Genomic DNA, 19129 nt, shown 5'->3' on the forward strand with positions numbered 1-19129 from the left:
TTGTTGTGGAGCGGTATGCTTTCCATGATGTGGGGGGAACAATTCCAGTACCACTGCCCCCAACATCAGAGGAACCCCACAGGCCAGGTCGCTGACTTGCTGTGGAACAGATGGCCCCTCTCCAGTTTAGGAGCCCAGGGAGTCTCAATGCCTGCTGGCCCCGTTCTCAGCCATTGGACTGCATGAGTTTGGGGAAGGCCTGAGGCAAGATGCCACCTGATGGTTTAGCCTCACTGGCTCTGGGGTCATTCGTCCTCAGGAAACAGGCCCCAAGAGGTCTTAGCCCAGAGGTGGTAGTGGGTGGGAGGGAGCCTAGTCTACCTGGAGTACTCTTGTCCTGTGACCCCTGCTACCCCCATGTGGCCTGGGCCAGCACTGCAACTGGGCTTGACCCCTCCCCTGAGTGACACCCCTCCTGCTCAGCATGTGGACACAGTGCCCACCCGAGGTGACAGATACCCACACCATGTGTGGAGGGATGACAACTAGCAGTGGGAGGATCAGGACATCTCCACAGAAGCGGCATCTAAGCTAGAGCTGGAGCACCTGGAAGTTCCAGCCAGGGCAACAGCATATGCAGAGATGGACAGGGTACGCTGGGCTTGACTGTACTGGGTCACTGTGTTCCCCGAATTCTTGCTTGATCTTGGTCTTGTAGGATAGTGCTGGCAAGCCGGTCTTACCTAGTGTTTACTGATTGGTAGCGCCTGCCTGAAGCACACTATTGTGATAGTGGAAATTAACCTAACCTCAAGAATCACAGTGCCTTGATGGATCAGTGATGCCTCCCCTGGGCAGAAATAGAACCACAGTCAGGCATGGTGGCTCATGTCTGTAATGCCTGCACCCTGGGAGGCCAAGGTGGGTGGATTGCTTGAGCTCAGGAGTCAGACCAGGCTGGGCAACATGGCAAAACCACTTCTCTACAAAAAATACAACAAGCTGGACATAGTGGCACAGGCTTATAGTCCCAGCTATTCAGGAGGCTGAGGTGGGTGGATCACTTGAGCCTGGGAGGTTGAGGTTGCAGTGAGCTGTGGTCTCACCACTGTACTTTAGCCTGGGTGATGGAGAGAGACCCTGTCTTACACAAAAAACCTTGCAGAACTGCAGGGTCACAGATCAGGATAAGGACTAGTGGTGGTACCCAGATACCCAGACAGGTTTGACCATAAAGCAGGAAACAGCTCACCAAGGAAGGAGAGTTTAATGTTGTGGGAAGGCAGCAGGATGTTTAGGGTGCGGGCTCCAGCAGGGGAGCACCTTGGCCCTGGTCTTGGGCCAGCAGACGTAGAAGCAGGGAGTGCAGAGCCCGGCAAACAGGTGTGTAGCCCAGGCGGCTCAGATGTAGGTAATCATACATGTCATGGTGGCTGATGGTGCCATCTGAGTGCACAAAGCCAGGGTCGGCATCTAGGAAGTGGGCCCGAGGATGGCCAGCCAGTGCTGCCCGTACCAGCTCATTCACGCGTCGGTTCTTCTCCCGAAGTGGGTTGGGATGCTGGCCTCGCGGAAGCAGACCCTGAGCAGGAACACGAGGTGTAGTAAGGAAACAAGCATTTGGGTATCCTGTTCTCTATGCCAACCTGTCCTTCACCCAACACCATGAAGTTTCCAGCTGCAGAAAACACTAGGGATGGGCAAGTGGGGAGGGCAGGAGGGTAGTTCCTAAATATCACATCCTAGCTCTCATTTAGCAAGAGACTTCTGGGTTTTAGCCTCTTCCCAAGTATCACTTAGAAAAACGTTGACGTTGGCCAGGTGCAGTGGCTCACGCCTGTAATCCCAGCATGACGCAAGACAGAGCTGGATGGGTCGCTTGAGCCCAGGAGTTCGAGACCAACCTGGGCAACATGGTGAAACCCCATCTCTAACAAAAATACACACAAATTAGCGGGACATGATGGCGTGTGCCTGTAGTCCCAGCCACTTGGGACGCTGAGATGGGAGGATCACTTGAGCCCTGGAAGCAGAGGTTGCGGTGAGCTTAGATCATGCCACCCGCACTCCAGCCTGGGCAACAGAGCCAGATCCTGTCTCAAAAAATAAATAAATGGCTCTCTTGTACTGTCTCTGTCTGTCTCTCTCTCTCTTCCCCTCTCTTGACCTTTTTTCCACCATGGGATGACTGAGAAAGAAGGCCCCTGTCAGATGTTGACCCCTTGATCCTAAACTTCCCAGCCTCCAGAAATGTAAGAAATAAATCTGTTCTTTATAAATAAAAATAAATAAATAAATAAATACGTGAGGCACGGTTGCTCACTCCTGTAATCCCAGCACTTTGGGAGGCTGAGGTGGGTGGATCACTTGAGGTCAGGAGTTCAAGACCAGCCCGGCCAACGTAGTGAAACCCCATCTCTACTAAAAATACAAAAATTAGGCCAGGTGCAGTGGCTCACTCCTGTAATCCCAGCACTTTGGGAGGCCAAGGTGGGTGGATCACAAGGTCAGGAGATCTAGACTATCCTGACTAACACAGTGAAACCCCATCTCTATTAAAAAAATACAAAAAAAAAAACCCAGCTGGGTGTGGTGGCACGTGCCTGTAGTCCCAGCTACTCAGGAGGCTAAGGCAGGAGAATGGCGTGAACCTGGGAGACAGAGCTTGCAGCGAGCTGAGATCGCTTCACTGCACTCCAGCCTGGGCAACAGAGCGAGACTCTGTCTCAAAAAAATAAATAAATAAATAAATAAAATAAAAATACAAAAATTAACCAGGCGTGGTGGTGCACATCTGCAGTCCCAGCTACTCTGGAGGCTGAGGCAGAAGAATCGCTTGAACCCAGGAGGAGAAGGTTGCAGTGAGCCCAGATTGTGCCACTGCACTCTGGCCTGGGCAACAGGGCAAGACTCTGTCTCAAAAAAAATAAATAAATAAAAGATATCAACATCATGGCTCATGGCAAGGGATCAATCCCCCTTCAGAAGAGGAAATGTCTTAGCTACCCACAAGTGATGAAGCCTAGATTTACCCCAGGAATGCCTGACAACTTTTGGCCTATTCAAGGTTTTTTGAGGATTTTTCTTTTGTTTTCTGGTGAGACAGGGTCTCTGTCACCCAGGCTGGAGTGCGGTAGCATGATCACAACTCACTGTTACCTTGAATTCCTGGGCTCAAGTGATCCTTCCCCTTTAGCCTCCCAAGTAGCTGGGGTTACAGGTTTTGCACACCATCATAGTCAGCTATTTTTCTTTTTTTCTTTTTTCTTTTTTTTGAGACGGAGTCTGGCTCTGTTGCCCAGGCTGGATGCAGTGGCGCGATCTGGGCTCACTGCAAGCTCCGCCTCCCGGGTTCATGCCATTCTTCTGCCTCAGCCTCCCGAGTAGGTGGGACTACAGGTGCCCACCACCACACCCAGCTAACTTTTTGTATTTTTAGTAGAGACGGGGTTTCACTGTGTTAGCCAGGATGGTCTCGATCTCCTGACCTTGTGATCTGCCCGCCTCGGCCTCCCAAAGTGGTAGGATTACAGGAGTGAGCCATCGCACCTGGCCTTTTTTTTTTTTTTTTTTTTTTTTGAGACAGAGTTTCACTCGTTGCCCAGGCTGGAGTGCAATAGTGCGATCTTGGCTCACCCCAACCTCCGCCTCCTGGGTTCAAGCGATTCTCCTGCCTTAGCCTCCCGAGTAGTTGGCATTACAAGCATGTGCCACCACGCCCGGCTAATTTTGTATTTTTAGTGGGATTTCTCCACATTTGGTCAGGCTGGTCTTGAACTTCCGACCCCAGGTGATCCGCCCACCTTAGCCTCCCAAAGTGCTAGGAGTACAGGCATGAGCCACTGCGCCCAGTCCATGCCCAACTAATTTTTTTTTTCTTTTTGAGACGGAGTCTTGCTCTGTCGCACAGGCTGGAGTGCAGTGGCGCGATCTCAGCTCACAGCAAGCTCCGCCTCCCGGGTTCACTCCATTCTGCTGCCTCAGCCTCCCAAGTATGTGGGACTACAGGCGTGTGCCACCTCGCCTGGCTAGTTTTTTGTATGTTTTAGTAGAAACAGGGTTTCACCATGTTAGCCAGGATGGTCTCGATCTCCTGACCTCATGATCCGGCCGCCTCGGCCTCCCAAAGTTCTGGGATTACAGGCATGAGCCACTGCGCCCAGCCACGCCCAGCTAATTTTTAACAATTTTTAGTAGAGACAATGTCTTGCTACATCCCAGGCTGGTCTTGAACTCCTGGGCTCAAGCGATCCTCCCACTTCAGCTTCTCAAAGTGCTGGGATTACAGGCAGGAGCCACCATGCCCAACCATTTTTGAATTTTTCTTTTTTCGAGACAGTTTCTCTCTGTCGCCCAAGCTAGAGTGCAGTGGCATGATCTCCACTTACTGCTAGCTCCGCCTCTCAGGTTCACACCATTCTCCTGCCTCAGCCTCCTGAGTAGCTGGGACTACAGGCACCCGCCACCGCACCCAGCTAATTTTTTGTATTTTTAGTAGAGATGGGGTTTCACCGTGTTAGCCAGGATGGTCTCGATCTCCTGACCTCGTGATCCACCCGCCTCGGCCTTCTTTTTGTTTTTGAGACGGAGTCTCGCTCTGTTGCCCAGGCTGGAATGCAATGGCGTGATCTCGGCTCACTGTAACCTCCGCCTCCCAGGTTCAAGTGATTCTCCTGCCTTAGCCTCCCAAGTAACTGGGATTACAGGCGCATGCCAGCATGCCCAGCTAATTTTTGTATTTTTAGTAGAGACAGGGTTTTGCCACGTTGGCCAGGCTGGTCTCAAACTCCTGACCTCAGGTTATCCTCCCACCTTGGCCTCCCAAAGTGTTCGGATTACAGGCACGAGCCACCGTGCCCAACCGTTTTTTAGTTTTTCAATACCCCCAAAGTCTCAAGCCATCCCTGGGCAAAAAAGGCTAACTGGTCTCTGAGCACATTTGCAACCATAGCCACTCTGAAGGGTGCAGCAAGCTCCAATGTGAGATTCTGCCTGAAAGCCACTGCTCTATGTCAAGTTGCCCAGAACCGTGCCAACTGTGGCTGTATCTGAGGGGGTCCCAGACCACTGCCATTCTTCCTTTCCCACCCTCCCAGCCTCTCACCAGCACCACAACCCGGGCCTGGGGCTGCCGCTCATTCACCAGTTGCACAATGGCCTTGATGCCACCAGTCACCTGCTCTGCTGTGTGTCCGTGGTTGTTGGTGCCCACCCAGACCACCACAATCTGTGGGAAAAGAGACATGAAGCAGCGGTGAGGGGGCAGCCAAAACATGTTTTAGAGCCCCACCCAAGCCCCGCTCACCTTGGGCCGGATGTGTTCCAGCTCCCCATTCTCCAGCCGCCACAGTACATGCTGTGTGCCATCACCACCGATGCCAAAGTTAAGTGCATGCAGAGGAGAAAAGAGCTCCCGCCAGATCTGTGGGCAAGAAATGGTATGGGCACAAGGGCACTGTCCCCATGGACCATCCCCCTCTGTCCAGGTGTTAACCGAATGCCATTATGGAAGAATCTTACTTCATGGAAGCAGTCTTAAAATTTCACCTGGAGCAAAACTCCAGCATGGCTGAACCTCACTTTATAGAAACCTATTAACTTTTATTTATTTATTTTTCATTTTATTTTTGAGACAGAGTTATTTTATTTTTGAGACAGAGTCTTACTCTGTCATGCACGCTGGAGTGCAGTGGCACTATCTCGGCTCACTGCAACCTCCGCCTCCCTAGTTCAAGCGATTCTCATGTCTCAGCCTCCCGAGTAGCTGAGACTATAGGCGTATGCCACCATGCCCGGCTAACTTTTTGTATTTTTTAGTAGAGATGGGGGTTTCACCATGTGGGCCAGGCTGGTCTCGAACTCCTGACCTCAGGTGATCCACCCACCTCAGCCTCCCAAAGTGTTGGGATTACAGGCATGAGCCACAGTGCCCAGCCTATTTATTTTTTGAGACGGAGTTTCACTCTTGTCGCCCAGGCTGGAGTGCAGTAGTGTGATCTCAGCTCATTGCAATCTCTGCCTCTGGGTTCTAGCGATTCTCCTGCCTCAGCCTCCCAAGTACCTGGGACTATAGGTATGTGTCACCGTGCCCAGCTAATTTTTGTATTGTTAGTAAAGACGGGGTTTCGCCATGTTGGCCAGGCTGGTCTCGAACTCCTGACCTCAGGTCATCCGCCTGCCTCGGCCTCCCAAAGTGCTGGGATTACAGGTGTGAGCCACCACACCTGGCCTAGAGTCTCTCACTTTAAACCAAGCCCCAGGCTCTGTGGCTCATGCTGAGGTGGGTGGACTGCTTGAGCCCAGGAGTTCAAGACCAACCCGCGCAACAGGGCAAAAGCCTATCTCTACAAAAATTAGCCGGGTGCATGGTGGTGGACACCGGTAGTCCCAGCTACTCAGGAGGCTTAGGTGGGAGGATCGCTTGAGCCCAGGAGGCAGAGGTTGAAGTGAACAGAGATCATACCACTGCAAGCCAGCCTGTGTGACAGAGCAAGACCCTGTCTCAAAAACCAACCAACCAACAAACAAAATAAACCAAGCCCCACAGAAGCAAGACTCACTATGAAAATCCAGTCTGTATGAGCCATGCATTGAACCAACGGTATTACAGTTGAAACTTATTTTGATGAAAGCCATTACAGTTGGACATGCTTCGTGGAAAGATATTATTATGATTGAGTCCTTTTTGTGGAGTGCCATTAGAGTTGACCTTCACTTCCTGTAAAGTGACTATAGCTTTGTGTAAACCCATCAGGGCTTCACACTGCTTAAAGCAAACAAGAAAGAGCCTCACTTTAGGCAAGCCTATGGCAGGAAAACCTTATTTTAGGTCTTAGTACATTATACACAAATCCAATCTGATAAAACCAAGGCATACAATTCCTTCTCAATAGAATGTTGCACCTTACACCAAGATTCTCGGAGCCTCAGGCTGCCTCAGGCCAATCCGGGTACTCCCATAATACCCCACCTGGCCGGGGTTCTGGTCCAGATGTGTCAGCATGGGCACAGGGCTGGATGGGGCAGGGAGAGAGGGACTGCCCTCACCTCGCACTGGTGCATTAGCTGGACCAAGGAGTCCCCGATGAAGACGACTTCGGGTTCTTTATCTTTGCTGTCAGCCACGAACCGATGGTGCTGCGGGAGCGCGCGAGAGGGAGTCAATGGCACGCACGCTCCTGGGCCCACCCCGCCCTGCTCCCTTAGGCAGCGCCTCCCCAACTGCTCTCAGTTTCCCAATCAGGTAGTGAGAGTGGCACGAACCAGCCGTTCTCCTGAGCCACCCCCGCCCCCCGCCCCCAGGACTCCTCAATATCCCAGGTGGGAACGCTCACCAGGGACATCCAGCGCCCGTCGCCCTGTACGTCCTGCACCGGCGTGGGCTTGCTGGCTGGGTTCTCCTCTCGGCTCATCTTGGCGCCACAGCTCCTGCAGGATGAGCGAGTCGGGTCGGCCCGGGAGTGTTCCAGACCGAGCTGGCTCCGCCACGCCCACTCCTCCCCCTCGAGGCAACAAAGGACCGTCCCAACGATAGCACACCCGCGGAGGACGAAGGCCGATACAGGGCGCCGCCTCCTCTCCAGGGACAGAAACCTTCGGAATCAGGAACCTTCGCTTCCCCCACGATGGCCGCGCAGTGGGCTCGCCCGGCGCTTCCCGCTCGGGCGGCGGACTCCCAGGCCGCGCACCCGGCACGGGGTGGGGGGAGGGAGAGGCTAGACCATCCAGCTCCCGAGGCGGGGAGGAGGGAGAAACCACCCACCGGCCACGGGGAGGGGCGAACTACCTGAAGAGTCGAGAGTGGGCGGGAAGATCTAGCCGTCTTTCTAGCAAATGGGAAGAAACCATTTGCTGCACAGAGCCAAATGTGCGGAAGGGACCACCTACTGTTGCGGGGGGGCGGAGGGGCGGGGGGCCCATTCACGTGGTGGGGGAGGGGAGAGAGTGGACGAGTCCATTCTTGGATTCCCTTGAAGGGGTGGCTCGAATGCACCTGGCTAGGAGGGGACGCTCCCATTTTCTACTGATGTGGGGGACAGAAAAGGAAGATGACAAAACGTAAAAATTCGAGGCTCCGTTCTAAGGAGCCACTCTAAGGCAGCGCCAGGGCTTTAGTGAGCCTATCTGCTCGTGGGCTTCCCCTACTCAAAACACTGTGTGTGTGTGTGTGTGTGTGTGTGTGTGTGTGTGTGTGTGTGTGTGTTAAAATCTAAAGTACGGCCGGGCGCGGTGGCTCAAGCCTGTAATCTGTAATCCCAGCACTTTGGGAGGCCGAGGCGGGCGGATCACGAGATCAGGAGATCGAGACCATCCTGGCTAACACGGTGAAACCCCGTCTCTACTAAAAATACAAAAAATTAGCCCGGCTTGGTGGCGGGCGCCTGTAGTCCCAGCTACTACGGGAGGCTGAGGCAGGAGAATGGCGTGAACCCGGGAGGCGGAGCTTGCAGTGAGCCGAGATCGCGCCACTGCACGCCAGCCTGGGCGACAGAGCGAGACTCCATCTCAAAAAAAAAAAAAAAAAAAAAATCTAAAGCACATATCTTTGCATTCAAGACATCACAGGACCCCTACTCAAAACACCGTGTGTGCGCGCGCGCGCGGCGTAACATATAAACTACGTATATTTGCATTCAAGACACCATAGGACCTGCGTGGACCTGCGTGGAGGGTAGAAGAAGGTGCAGAAAGAGAAAGGAAATTAGAGACGCCTCCAGGGCTCAGGTCCAGTCTGGCGTCCCTCCGGCAGATCATCTTGCAGATCTGCAGCCTCTACACCCCTCTCTAAACCCACAGGCCAACTGGGTGTGTCTGAGCTCTGAAACCTACATCCACAACCAAGGCCACCTAGGGTCGCGCCTCTCCCCGAAAGCCGCCCCAAATTAATCTCAGACCTCAGTGTCTTCTCAGATCTCCCTCTTCTCTGGGACCAGGTGGGGGTCTCACTCCCCGCTAAACGTCCTGGTCATGTTCTTGTAGCCCCACTCCAGGTGGGACCTTCCCATGTATTTATTCCTTCGAGGTGGATTGATACTGAGACAGAGATGAGTGTTATTCATTGTGTTTATGTTCTTTTTCAATCCACTTCCCTGGAACGGGTTGGGCACACAGTGGTTGTTCCACAAGTACTTGCTGAATGAATAGGAAATGAGTGGGTGAGCTCCTGACCTTGTTCCAGTGTATTCAGGGAGACAGATCCAGATACAAAGGTGTACGGGTGTCAAAGTTGTGTCTGAGACAGGAACCTCTGGGGAGGAAGAGGAGAAGGACTCTGAGGACTATGGGTTTCCTAGGAGTAGTATCTCAGCTGGGTCTGAAAGATAATGAAGGCTGGGCAAGCAGAAAGAAATGACACAGGTAATCACTTTCTTTTTAGGCAGGGGGAATATCGTGGAATAGCTTGATTTTAAAGTGTGAGGGAGACCGGCATGGAGGCTCATGCCTGTAATTCCAGCACTTTGGGAGGCTGACATGGGCAGATCATTTGAGGTCAACCAGCCTGGTCAATATGGCGAAACCCCATCTCTACTAAAAAAAAAAAAAAAATTAGCTGGGCATGGTGGCACACACCTGTAGTCCCACCTACTTGGGAGGCTGAGGCAGGATAATCGCTTGAGTCTGGGAGGCAGAGGTTGCAGTGAGCTGAGATGGTGCTACTGCAGCCCAGCCAGGGCGATACAGCGGCCCAGCTTGGGTGACACTGCGAGACTCTGTCTTAATTACATAAACAAACAAAGTCTGAAGGAGCCAGGTGAGACCCTGTCTCAAGAAAAAAAAAAAAAAAGGTAAGTGCCTGTAGTCCCAGTTACTTGGGAGGTTGGGAGGCTGAGGTGGGAGGATTGCTTGAGCCCGGGAGATGAGGCAGCAGTGGGCCATGATTGTGTCACTGCACTCCAGGTTGGGTGACAGAGTGAGTCCCTGTCTCCAAAAAAGAAGTCATAATCAGCCAGGCACAGTGGCTCACTCCTGTAATCCTGGTACTTTGGGAGGCTGAAGTGGGCGGATCACTTGAGGTCAGGAGTTCGAGACCAGCCTGACCAACATAGCAAAACCCCATCTCTATTAAAAAATACAAAGATTAGGCCAGGCGCGGTGGCTCACGTCTGTAATCTCAGCACTTTGGGAGGCCGAGGCAGGCGGATCACGAGGTCAGGAGTTTGAGACCATCCTGGCTAACATGGCGAAACCCCGTCTCTACTAAAAATACAAAAAATTAGCCAGGCGTGGTGGCATGCACCTCTAGTCCCAGCTTACGCAAGGCTGAGGCAGGGGAATGGCGTGAACCCGGGAGGCAGAGCTTGCAGTGAGCTGAGAGCTGAGATTGTGCCACTGTACTCCAGCCTAGGAGACAGAGCACGAGACTCCGTCTCAAAAAAAAAATGAAGATTAGCTGGGCATGGTGGTCTATGCCTGTAGTCCCAGTTACCTGGGAGGCTGAGGCAGGAGAATAGCTTGAACCCGGGAGGTGGAGGGTGGAGGTTGCAATCAGTCGAGATTGTGCCACTGCACTCCAGCCTGGGTGACAGATTGAAATTCCATCTCAAAAAGAAAAGAAAAGAAGTCATAATTATGCCTTCAAGTCAGTGGTATAATAAGAGAGAAATTTTTGGCCGGGCACGGTGGCTCACGCCTGTAATCCCAGCACTTTGGGAGGCCAAGACGGGCAGATCACGAGGTCAGGAGATCGAGACCATCCTGGCTAACATGGTGAAACCCCGTCTCTACTAAAAAAACAAAAAAATTAGCCAGTCGTGGTGGTGGGCCTCTGTAGTCCCAGCTACTGGGGAGGCTGAGCCAGGAGAAGGGTGTGAACCCAGGAGACGGAGCTTACAGTGAGCCGAGAGTGCCACTGCACTCCAGCCTGGGCAACAGAGCAAGACTCTGTCTCAAAAAAAAAAAAAAGCAAAAAAAGAGAGATAATTTTTTTTTCTTTTTTTTGAGGTAGAGTCTCGCTCTGTCGCCCAGGCTGGAGTGCAATGGCGTGATCTCGGCTCACTGCAACCTCTGCCTCCCGGATTCAAGTGATTCTCCTGCCTCAGCCTCCCAAGTATGTGGGACTACAGGCGTGTGCCACCACACCCGGCTAATTTTTTGTATTTTTAGTAGAGATGAGGTTTCACTGTGTTAGCCAGGATGGTCTCGATCTCCTGACCTCATGATCTACCCACCTTGGCCTCCCGAAGTGCTGGGATTACAGGCGTGAGCCACTGTGCCCAGCTGAGAAAAAAAAATTTTTAAGTAAAGTCTGAGGGGACAAGTGTAGACAGATAAATTGGAGCAGTTCCTGAAGCAAAACTTGGTGAGAAACAAAGCTTCCAGGCATTCTTCATTCACCAGGCCCATTTCAAGTTAGACATATTGGTCTAGTTTATCCTTCTAGCAACCAAATGAGGAAGCTAGTTTTATTACCAATCCCATTTTACAGGTCAGAAAACTAAGTCTGACCAGTTACAAACGTTTCCAAGGTCACACAGCCCAATTGTGCTACTTTGGGCATTTAAACCAAGCCTAGCTATGAATCACAACACTATACTAACTTTTTTTTGAGATGGACTCTTATTCTGTTGCCCAGTCTAGAGTGCGGTGGTGCTATCTCAGCTCACTGCAACCTCCACTTCCCAGATTCAAGCAATTCTCCTGCCCCAGCCTCCTGAGTCGCTGGATATATAGTCGTGAGCCATCGCACCCGGCCTAATTTTTTCTCTTTTAGGGAGTCTTGCCCTTTCCCTCAGGCTGGAGTGCAGGGGTCTGATCATGGCTCACTGCTGCCTCCACCTCCTAGTCTTAAGCGATCCTCCTGCATCAGCCTCCCAAGTAGCTGGGCACACAGGCACGCGCCACTGCGCCCAGCTTATTTATTTATTTATTTATTTATTTAGAGATGGAGTCTTGCTCTGTTGCCCAGGCTGGAGTGCTGTGGTGCGATCTCGGCTCACTGCAAGCTCTGTCTCCCGGGTTCACGCCATTCTCCTGCCTCAGCCTCCCGAGTAGCTGGGACTACAGGCGCCCGCCACCATGCCTGGCTAAGTTTTTGTATTTTTGGTGGAGACGGGCTTTCACCGTGTTAGCCAGGATGGTCTCGATCTCCTGACCTCGTGATCTGCCCGTCTTGGCCTCCCAAAGTGCTGGGATTACAGGCGTGAGCCACCGCGCCCAACACTAATTTATTTTTTGTAGTCAGGGTCTCCCTATGTTGTCCAGGGTGGTCTTGAACTCTTGGGCTCAAGCCAGCCACCAGCCTCTGCCTCCCAAAGTGCTGGGATTACAGGCGTGACCCACCACGCCCGGCCAACTATATAAGTTTTCTAGGGAATATGTCTGTGGCTGCTTGGGGGACTGCTGTGCATGGGGGCTACCATGACCCTTCTTCCGCTTGGCACGCCTGGTCTCAACCAGCCCCCTAAAGACCGCCGATAGCTATCGGAACCAATCAGCATTCAAGAAGGGGGCGGACCTAGTGAACCTCACAGCCAATTGGTGGATGGGAGGTGCTAAGACCAAGAAAGGGAGAGTTCTGAAATTGAGGCTGGTAGGGGCGGGGCTGTAACCGGCACTTCTCTGGCACGCGCCTCTGGGTTTCCGTCCTCTCAGAGCTACGAAGCCAAAGGGCATGGAAAGGGCACGCGCATGCGTGTAGGGGTGCCCGAGGCCCGGAACAGAGCCAGGTGGCTTTGAGAGCTGGGGTCACCGCGGAAAAGAAGCCATTGCGCCCCACAGGTACGTGAAGTGGGAAGGGCCGGGGTTCGTTGGGGCAGGAGACGTGCACTTCCCCTACCCAGCTCCTACCAACCATACCCCACTTCCTTCACTCTGCGACCCCTGCCCTACCACGGCTGGCCACCATGCTTCCTCTCCTACCCTAGGCCCTTCCTTTGTGATCAGGCCCTGTCCCTGATTGCGCCTCTGTCTCCCTTTCTGTTCTCTCGAGGTTTTCTCAGGCTCGCTGGACTTCTCTTGCCGCTCTCCCTCTCCTGTTTCTTTTAGTCTACCATCTCTTTCCACTTTATGTATTCCCCTGTACCTCGTATACCCCTGGATTTCTCCGTCCAGAATCCCTTTCTGGTACCCCAGATCCCTCCAATCTCATGACCCGTTCGCCACCCTCCATCCTTTTTTTTATTCTTTCTTTCTTTTTTTTGAGACTGAGTCTTGTTGTGTCCGCCAGGCTGGAGTGCAGTGGCGCGATCTCGGCTCACTGCAACCTCCGCCTCCCGATTTCAAGTGATTCTCCTGCCTCAGCCTCCTGAGTAGGTGAGATTACAGGCATTCACCACAACGCCCGGCTAATTTTTGTATTTTTAGTAGAGGCGGAGTTTCACATGATGGCCAGGCTGGTCTCCAACTCCTGACCTCAAATGATCCACCCACCTTGGCCTCCCAAAGTGTTGGGACTACAGGCGTGAGCCACTGCGCCTGGTCCCCACCCTCCATCTTTTAACTGTTTCCCCATGTCCCTGTTCCTAATAGTCTTTCTCTATTTCCTGGCTTCTCTTCCCATTAGCAGTGATTCCTTCGACTTCATCCTACCCCTGTGATTCCTTATCTGACCAAACCTTTTCCAATCTCTCTCTGCTCACTTATTTTCTCTCATCTTCTCTCTCTCTTTTGAGAGACAAGGTCTCACTCTCTTGCCTAGGCTGGGGCACAGTGGTGCAATCATACCTCAGTGTAACCTCCAACTCCTGGGCTCAAGGGATCCTCCCACCTCAGTTTCCCTAGTAGCTGGGACTACAGGTGTGGGCCATGGAATCCCAGCAAATTTTTTTCTTTTTCTTTTTCTTTTTTTTTTGAGACAGAGTCTCACTCTGTTGCCCAGGTTTATCGTGCAGTGACACAATCTCAGCTCACTGCAACCTCCATCTCCTGGGTTAAAGCGATTCTCCTGCCTCAGCCTCCCGAGTAGCTGGGATTACAGGCACGCACCATCACATGCAGCTAATTTTTGTGTTTTAGTAGAGACGAGGTTTCGACATGTTGGCCAGGCTGGTCTCGAACTCATGGTCTCAGGTGATCTGCTTGCCTCGGCCTCCCAAAGTACTGGGATTACAGGCATGAGCCACCGCACCTGGCATCGTCCAGCTAATTTTATTTTTATTTTCTGTAGAGACGAGGGTCTCGCTTTGCTGCTCAGGTTGGTCTTGAACTCCTGGCCTCAAGCGATACTCCCGCCTCAGCCTCCCAAAGTGCTAGGATTACAGATGTGAGCCACCGTGCCTGGCCTCATCTGGTCACCCTAAATAGTATTCCCACCTCACCCCAAAACATCTCCCTATTCACTTGTTTTTTTGTTTTGTTTTGTTTTGTTTTTGAGATGGAGTCTCACTTTGTTGCCCAGACTGAAGTGCAGTGGCACAATCTTGACTCACTGCAACCTCTGCCTTCTGGTTTCAAGTGATTCTTCTGCCTCAGCCTCCTGCTTCAGCCTCCTGAGTAGCTGAGATTACAGGTGTGCACCACCACACCAAGCTATATATATATATATATATATTTTTTTTTTTTTTTTTTTTTTTTTTTTGAGACGGAGTCTCGCTCTGTCGCCCAGGCTGGAGTGCAGTGGCCGGATCTCAGCTCACTGCAAGCTCCGCCTCCCGGGTTTACGCCATTCTCCTGCCTCAGCCTCCCGTAGTAGCTGGGACTACAGGCACCCGCCACCTCGCCTGGCTAGTTTTTTTTTGTATTTTTTTTAGTAGAGACGGGGTTTCACCGTGTTAGCCAGGATGGTCTCGATCTCCTGACCTCGTGATCCACCCGTCTTGGCCTCCCAAAGTGCTGGGATTACAGGCTTGAGCCACCGCGCCCAGCCTTTTTTTTTTTTTTTTGAGACAGAGTCTCGCTCTGTCGCCAAGGCTGGAGTACAGTGGCATGATCTCAACTCACTGCAACCTCCGCCTCCTGGGTTCAAGTGATTCTCCTGCCTCAGCCTCCTGAGTAGCTGGAATTACAGGTGCGTGCCACCATGTCTGGCTAATTTTTTTTTTTTTTTTTTTTTGAGACGGAGTCTCGCTCTGTCGCCCAGGCTGGAGTGCAGTGGCCGGATCTCAGCTCACTGCAAGCTCCGCCTCCCGGGTTCACGCCAATCTGGCTAATTTTTCTATTTTTAGTAGAGACAGGGTTTCACCATGGCCAGGCTGGTCTCGAACTCCTGACCTCAGTTGATCCACCTGCCTCAGCCTCCCAAAGTACTAGGATTACAAGTGTGAGCCACTGCGCCTGGCCAATTTTTGTATTTTTAGTAAAGACAGGGTTTTGCCATGTTGGCTAGGCTGGTCTTGAACTCCTGACCTCAAGTGATCCACCCACCTCGGCCTACCCCAGTGTTGGTATTACAGGCATGTGCCACCGCGCCTGGCCCTCCCTATTCACTTTGCTACTCCCCTTGACTTATCTGCATGCTGATGGCCACTCTATCTTTATATTCCAGGACACCATGGATACCCGGGGACCAGTCTCCCAACCTTTTCAGCAGCCTGAGAAACCTGGTCGTGTCCGCCGTCGGAAGACTAGGCGAGAACGTAACAAGGCCCTGGTGGGCAGCCGCCGGCCATTAGCCCATCACGATCCTCCTGTGGCCATTTGGGATCCACCTGTGGTCCCTACTGCCTCCAAGCTCGTGGTCATAACCCAGGGCCGGCTGAGCCGGGAGCATCGGGGTCTCTTCAATCACGAGGTGAAATCCCTAGATGTTGCAAGGCTGCTTAGCAGTGGGACACTGGTGCCAGGCAGCCCCACACTCCCCGCCAAGCCCTCCCCAAGCCCAGGCAGGGCCCAGGAAATAGCCCCACAATCCAGGGACAAAGAGAACCAGACGCCTGGAGGTTCGGGCCCAGGCCCACCCAGTTCCCCAGAGTTGCCTGGCGTGGGGCAGCTGCTGGCAGAGCTGCCGTGTCAGCTGAGTTTGCCACAGGCCTTCCCCCGGAGGAACCTGATTCAGGATGCCAGGGATGCCATCGTGCGTACCTTGCAGGCCTGTCATGGTTGTGTGCCTGACCTTGCACTGGTGCTTCGGGGCTGCCAGCCACCCTTGCCAGGTGAGCCTCGTTCCTGCCCCTGTACTCCCCTTCCCTTTGTCGACTCTAGCTCAGCTGGCCTCTATGCTTCTTTCTCTGTGCCAGGGGCCAAGCCTGGGGTCTCTGAGAGAAAGATGACACCCTTCTGGATCAATAGCCCTGATCAAGTCCCAGAGGAGGGGAGGCAAAGGAAGCAACAAGGGACAAAGGAGTTCACCTTCCCCATGCCCTACACCTCCAGCATGCCCACTGCGCACAGGGGGAGTATGGCACCACCAAGAGGTCCCTGGCCACCATACTTTCCCTCACTGTCTTCGCCATCTGGAACAGCCTGGGGTCCTCCAACAGCGTTTGACTTGCTAAAAAGCATCTGGCTGGTAGCCACGCCACCCCCTCCTCGGCCCTGGGGGGTTGGCCTCCCTCAGCCCCTGCCTCAGCCTTCATCACCCCTGTTGCCCCGAACCTCTGTCCTGGACTGGAGCCCCTGCCCCGCTTCCCCACCGCCCAGCCTCTCCTGGGTAGTGGCCCAGAGCAGTCCGGAAGCCTGGTCTTTTCCACCCATGAGACTGTACTGAGGAGGGGCTGAGGCTAGGGCTAGGGACAGATATCTTGTATTCCCAGTGACCTCAATAAAGTACTTTTCATGGCCCTCTTGATTTTCAGTGAGTTGCTGACCCAGGAGAGCAGCTTTCCTTAGCTCTGAGTTCTAGGTTCAAGATGGAGGGGATGGTACTGTGTCTTGTTACCTTCATAGGGCCTGAGGAGCCAGCATAGTGGGGAAAATTGGGACTTCAATTAGTCCAACACATATGCCCACTGTGGCTAACTGTATACCTGACCCTGAGCTCTGGTGATGCTGGGGCCCCAGAGTGAGTGAGACAAAGGCCTTGTCCTCATGAGGCTCCCAGTTTGGTGGTGGGCACACACAACCCCAGCTCCAATGGTTGTGTCTAGGAGAGCAAGAGAGGTGCAGGGGCTGGGGCAGTCCAAGGAGGGAGTGATGACTGCCCTAGTGAGGAGGGAATTCTTCATAGAAGAGCTGTATCTTTTCTTTCTTTTTTTTTTTGGAGACAGAGTCTCATTTTCTTCTCCAGGTTAGAGTGCAATGGCACAATCTTGGCTCACTGCAACCTCCGCTACCCAGGTCCAAGCGATTCTCCTGCCTCAGCCTCCCGAGGAGCTGAGATTACAGGTGTAGCGCCACCATACATGGCTAATTTTTGTATTTTTAGTAGAGACAGAGTTTCGCCATGTTGGCCAGGCTGGTCTCGAACTCCTGATCTCAAGTAATCCACCCACCTTGGTCTCCCAAAGTGCTGCAATTACAGGCATGAGCCACCGTGCCCTGCCAACCCTGTAGTTTTCAAAGTTGGTGGAAACTTGGTACTTATGGAAAAGAACATTTCAGGCAAGGGGAACAGCATATGCAAGTCCTGGAGGAGGGTGCATAGCAGATGTAGGGCCATTTTCACTCAGCAAATCCCTAGGCCACACTGGGACCTAGAGTAAGGCACATCTGGGCCTGCCCTTGAATGCCTCCTGGTGTGTGAGCACAGGGAACAGTGTATGTGCAGGCTCAGGGCAGGAGTGACAGATCAGGGCTGAATCTGGTCCACAGGCTTTTTAAAATTTCACCCACGATATGTTTTAAATGTTTGAATCAATTGCCTACTGTTACAAACCAGGCAGTTTGCTTTTTTTTTTTTTTTTTTAAATTGCATTTCTGGCTTCTCTCAGAAAGAAAGAAAGAAAAAAAAAGGGATCTGGCAGCAGAACTACAATCCTTCCTGGCACAACTGGCCAAGTAGCAGAGGCCCCCTCTTTTTGGGATCCATGCTCTCCATTAAAAATGTTTCACTTATATTTCCGGCTTGGCCCCTTGGCTTAGAAAATTTTTAAAAAATGATATTTTGAGCAGCCCCCAGTTTTCTGCAGTGGAGAAGGATAAAGCTAGAAATATTTGTTGGAGTCTGATCAGGAAAATCAAGGTGAAGGGCGTGGCTTGTACTCTGAAAAGCCTTTCTAGGGCTTGCTGTTGTCCACTGGGAAACCACAGGGTTGATACCCGCATAGAGGGGACTGGGCTGAGAGATCACAGGGCTGCATGACTTGGCCCAGGTCTTATGGTGGACAAATGACAAAGTAGGGGCCAGGCTGGGATTTGAATACCCAAGCAAGTTATTTCAACTTGGATCTGAAACACGCTTTTGGCTATCTCACACTACCACCTCTGTCTCTCACAGCAACCCAGTTTCACAACGTGGTAAGCAGTGACAGGTCATGGTCAGGCAGAGGGGTACGGTGGTTATACTGAGGGCTCCACCACTACCATGGAGTGTAACAAGTGGCTTGCCCTCTCTGTGCCTCCGTGGGCACTTCGAAGGGTGCATCAGATCTAGAATGCTGGCAACTCCAGGACGGACACAGCTGGGGGTGGTTGCAATAGAGGTGGTGATGGGCAATCAAAGACTTGTTGGCCAGGCGCGGTGGCTTACGCCTGTAATCCTAGCACTTTGGGAGGCCGAGGTGAGCAGATCACTTGAGGTTAGGAGTTTGAAACCAGCCTGGCCAACATGGTGAAACCCCATCTCTATAAAAAATACGAAAAAATCAGCCGGGTATGGTGGTGGGCGCCTGTAATCCCAGCTACTCAGGAGGCTGAGGCAGGAGAATCGCTTGAACCTGGGAGGTGGAGGTTGCAGTGAGCCGAGGTCGCACCACTGCACTCCAGCCTGGGTGACAGGGGGGGATCCAGAGAAGGCAGTCTGGAGGAGGCATGGCTTTGGAAGATATGAGTTCAGTTTAGGACACGGGAAACCATAGGTATCTACGGGACTCCAGGAGGGGAGGGCTGAGGCGGGGTGACAGAGGATGAACGTCCCCCTCCCACGCGTTGAAGATAGGAGTCAGGTAGGGCCCTCTTGTAGGAGGGGGCGGGGAGCGCGGCGCCCGGCGGCCCCTTTAATCGGGGGCGCGCTCTGGCCGGCCCGCGCGCTCTCGCCTCCGTCGCCGGGCCGGAGCGGGAGCCGGAGCGGAGTCGGGGCTGGAGCGGGCGGAATGGAGCCCCAGCGCGCGCCCGCGCTGCGCCGCCTGCTGCCGCCTCTGCTGCTCCTGCTGCTGTCACTGCCCCCCCGCGCCCGGGCCAAGTACGTGCGGGGCAACCTCAGCTCCAAGGAGGTGAG

At 53.0% G+C, this 19129-nt stretch overlaps 3 protein-coding genes across 5 annotated transcripts in view; 2 read left to right on the top strand and 1 right to left on the bottom strand.

The window, feature by feature from the left end:
* Window positions 1-19129, top strand: part of TMEM145 (transmembrane protein 145) — a 74442-nt gene that overhangs the window by 44611 nt on the left and 10702 nt on the right. Inside the window, exon 2 of the mRNA XM_050768456.1 lies at window positions 18987-19124. Within this exon, the coding sequence (XP_050624413.1) occupies window positions 19005-19124 (120 nt within the window). The 5' untranslated portion in view covers window positions 18987-19004. The remainder of the gene's footprint in view (window positions 1-18986; window positions 19125-19129) is intronic.
* Window positions 1195-19080, bottom strand: PAFAH1B3 (platelet activating factor acetylhydrolase 1b catalytic subunit 3). 3 transcript variants are annotated; one of them, XM_050768542.1, is made up of 7 exons: window positions 19076-19080; window positions 7727-7832; window positions 7275-7368; window positions 6988-7077; window positions 5246-5362; window positions 5045-5167; window positions 1195-1522 (listed from the first exon to the last, which is right to left on the bottom strand). In XM_050768542.1, the coding sequence occupies exons 2-7, from the start codon at window positions 7786-7788 to the stop codon at window positions 1235-1237; spliced, it is 774 nt and encodes a 257-aa protein (XP_050624499.1). In that variant the 5' UTR covers window positions 7789-7832; window positions 19076-19080; the 3' UTR covers window positions 1195-1234. The 3 variants fall into 3 exon arrangements, with proteins under 3 accessions (XP_050624499.1, XP_050624500.1, XP_050624501.1); XM_050768543.1 differs by lacking the exon at window positions 19076-19080 and having other exon boundaries at window positions 5084-5167; window positions 7727-7830; XM_050768544.1 differs by lacking the exons at window positions 7727-7832; window positions 19076-19080 and adding an exon at window positions 7480-7709.
* On the top strand, window positions 12461-16594 carry PRR19 (proline rich 19). The gene is made up of 3 exons (XM_050768520.1): window positions 12461-12657; window positions 15362-15968; window positions 16053-16594. The coding sequence occupies exons 2-3, from the start codon at window positions 15368-15370 to the stop codon at window positions 16520-16522; spliced, it is 1071 nt and encodes a 356-aa protein (XP_050624477.1). The 5' UTR covers window positions 12461-12657; window positions 15362-15367; the 3' UTR covers window positions 16523-16594.

This window comes from Macaca thibetana, chromosome 19, assembly GCF_024542745.1.
Source record: "Macaca thibetana thibetana isolate TM-01 chromosome 19, ASM2454274v1, whole genome shotgun sequence".
Taxonomy (NCBI): Eukaryota; Metazoa; Chordata; class Mammalia; order Primates; family Cercopithecidae; genus Macaca; species Macaca thibetana.

Excerpts from the sequence above, each read along its gene's own strand:
- PAFAH1B3 (XM_050768542.1), bottom strand. The coding sequence starts at position 7,788 with ATGGTTTCTTCCCATTTGCTAGAAAGACGGCTAGATCTTCCCGCCCAC. Across the intron at positions 7,078-7,274 it reads ACGGGCGCTGGATGTCCCTG|CACCATCGGTTCGTGGCTGA; the intron begins GTGAGCGTTCCC and ends GCGCTCCCGCAG. Across the intron at positions 5,363-6,987 it reads AGCTAATGCACCAGTGCGAG|ATCTGGCGGGAGCTCTTTTC; the intron begins GTGAGGGCAGTC and ends TCTTGCCCACAG.
- PRR19 (XM_050768520.1), top strand. The coding sequence starts at position 15,368 with ATGGATACCCGGGGACCAGTCTCCCAACCTTTTCAGCAGCCTGAGAAA. Across the intron at positions 15,969-16,052 it reads CTGCCAGCCACCCTTGCCAG|GGGCCAAGCCTGGGGTCTCT; the intron begins GTGAGCCTCGTT and ends TCTCTGTGCCAG.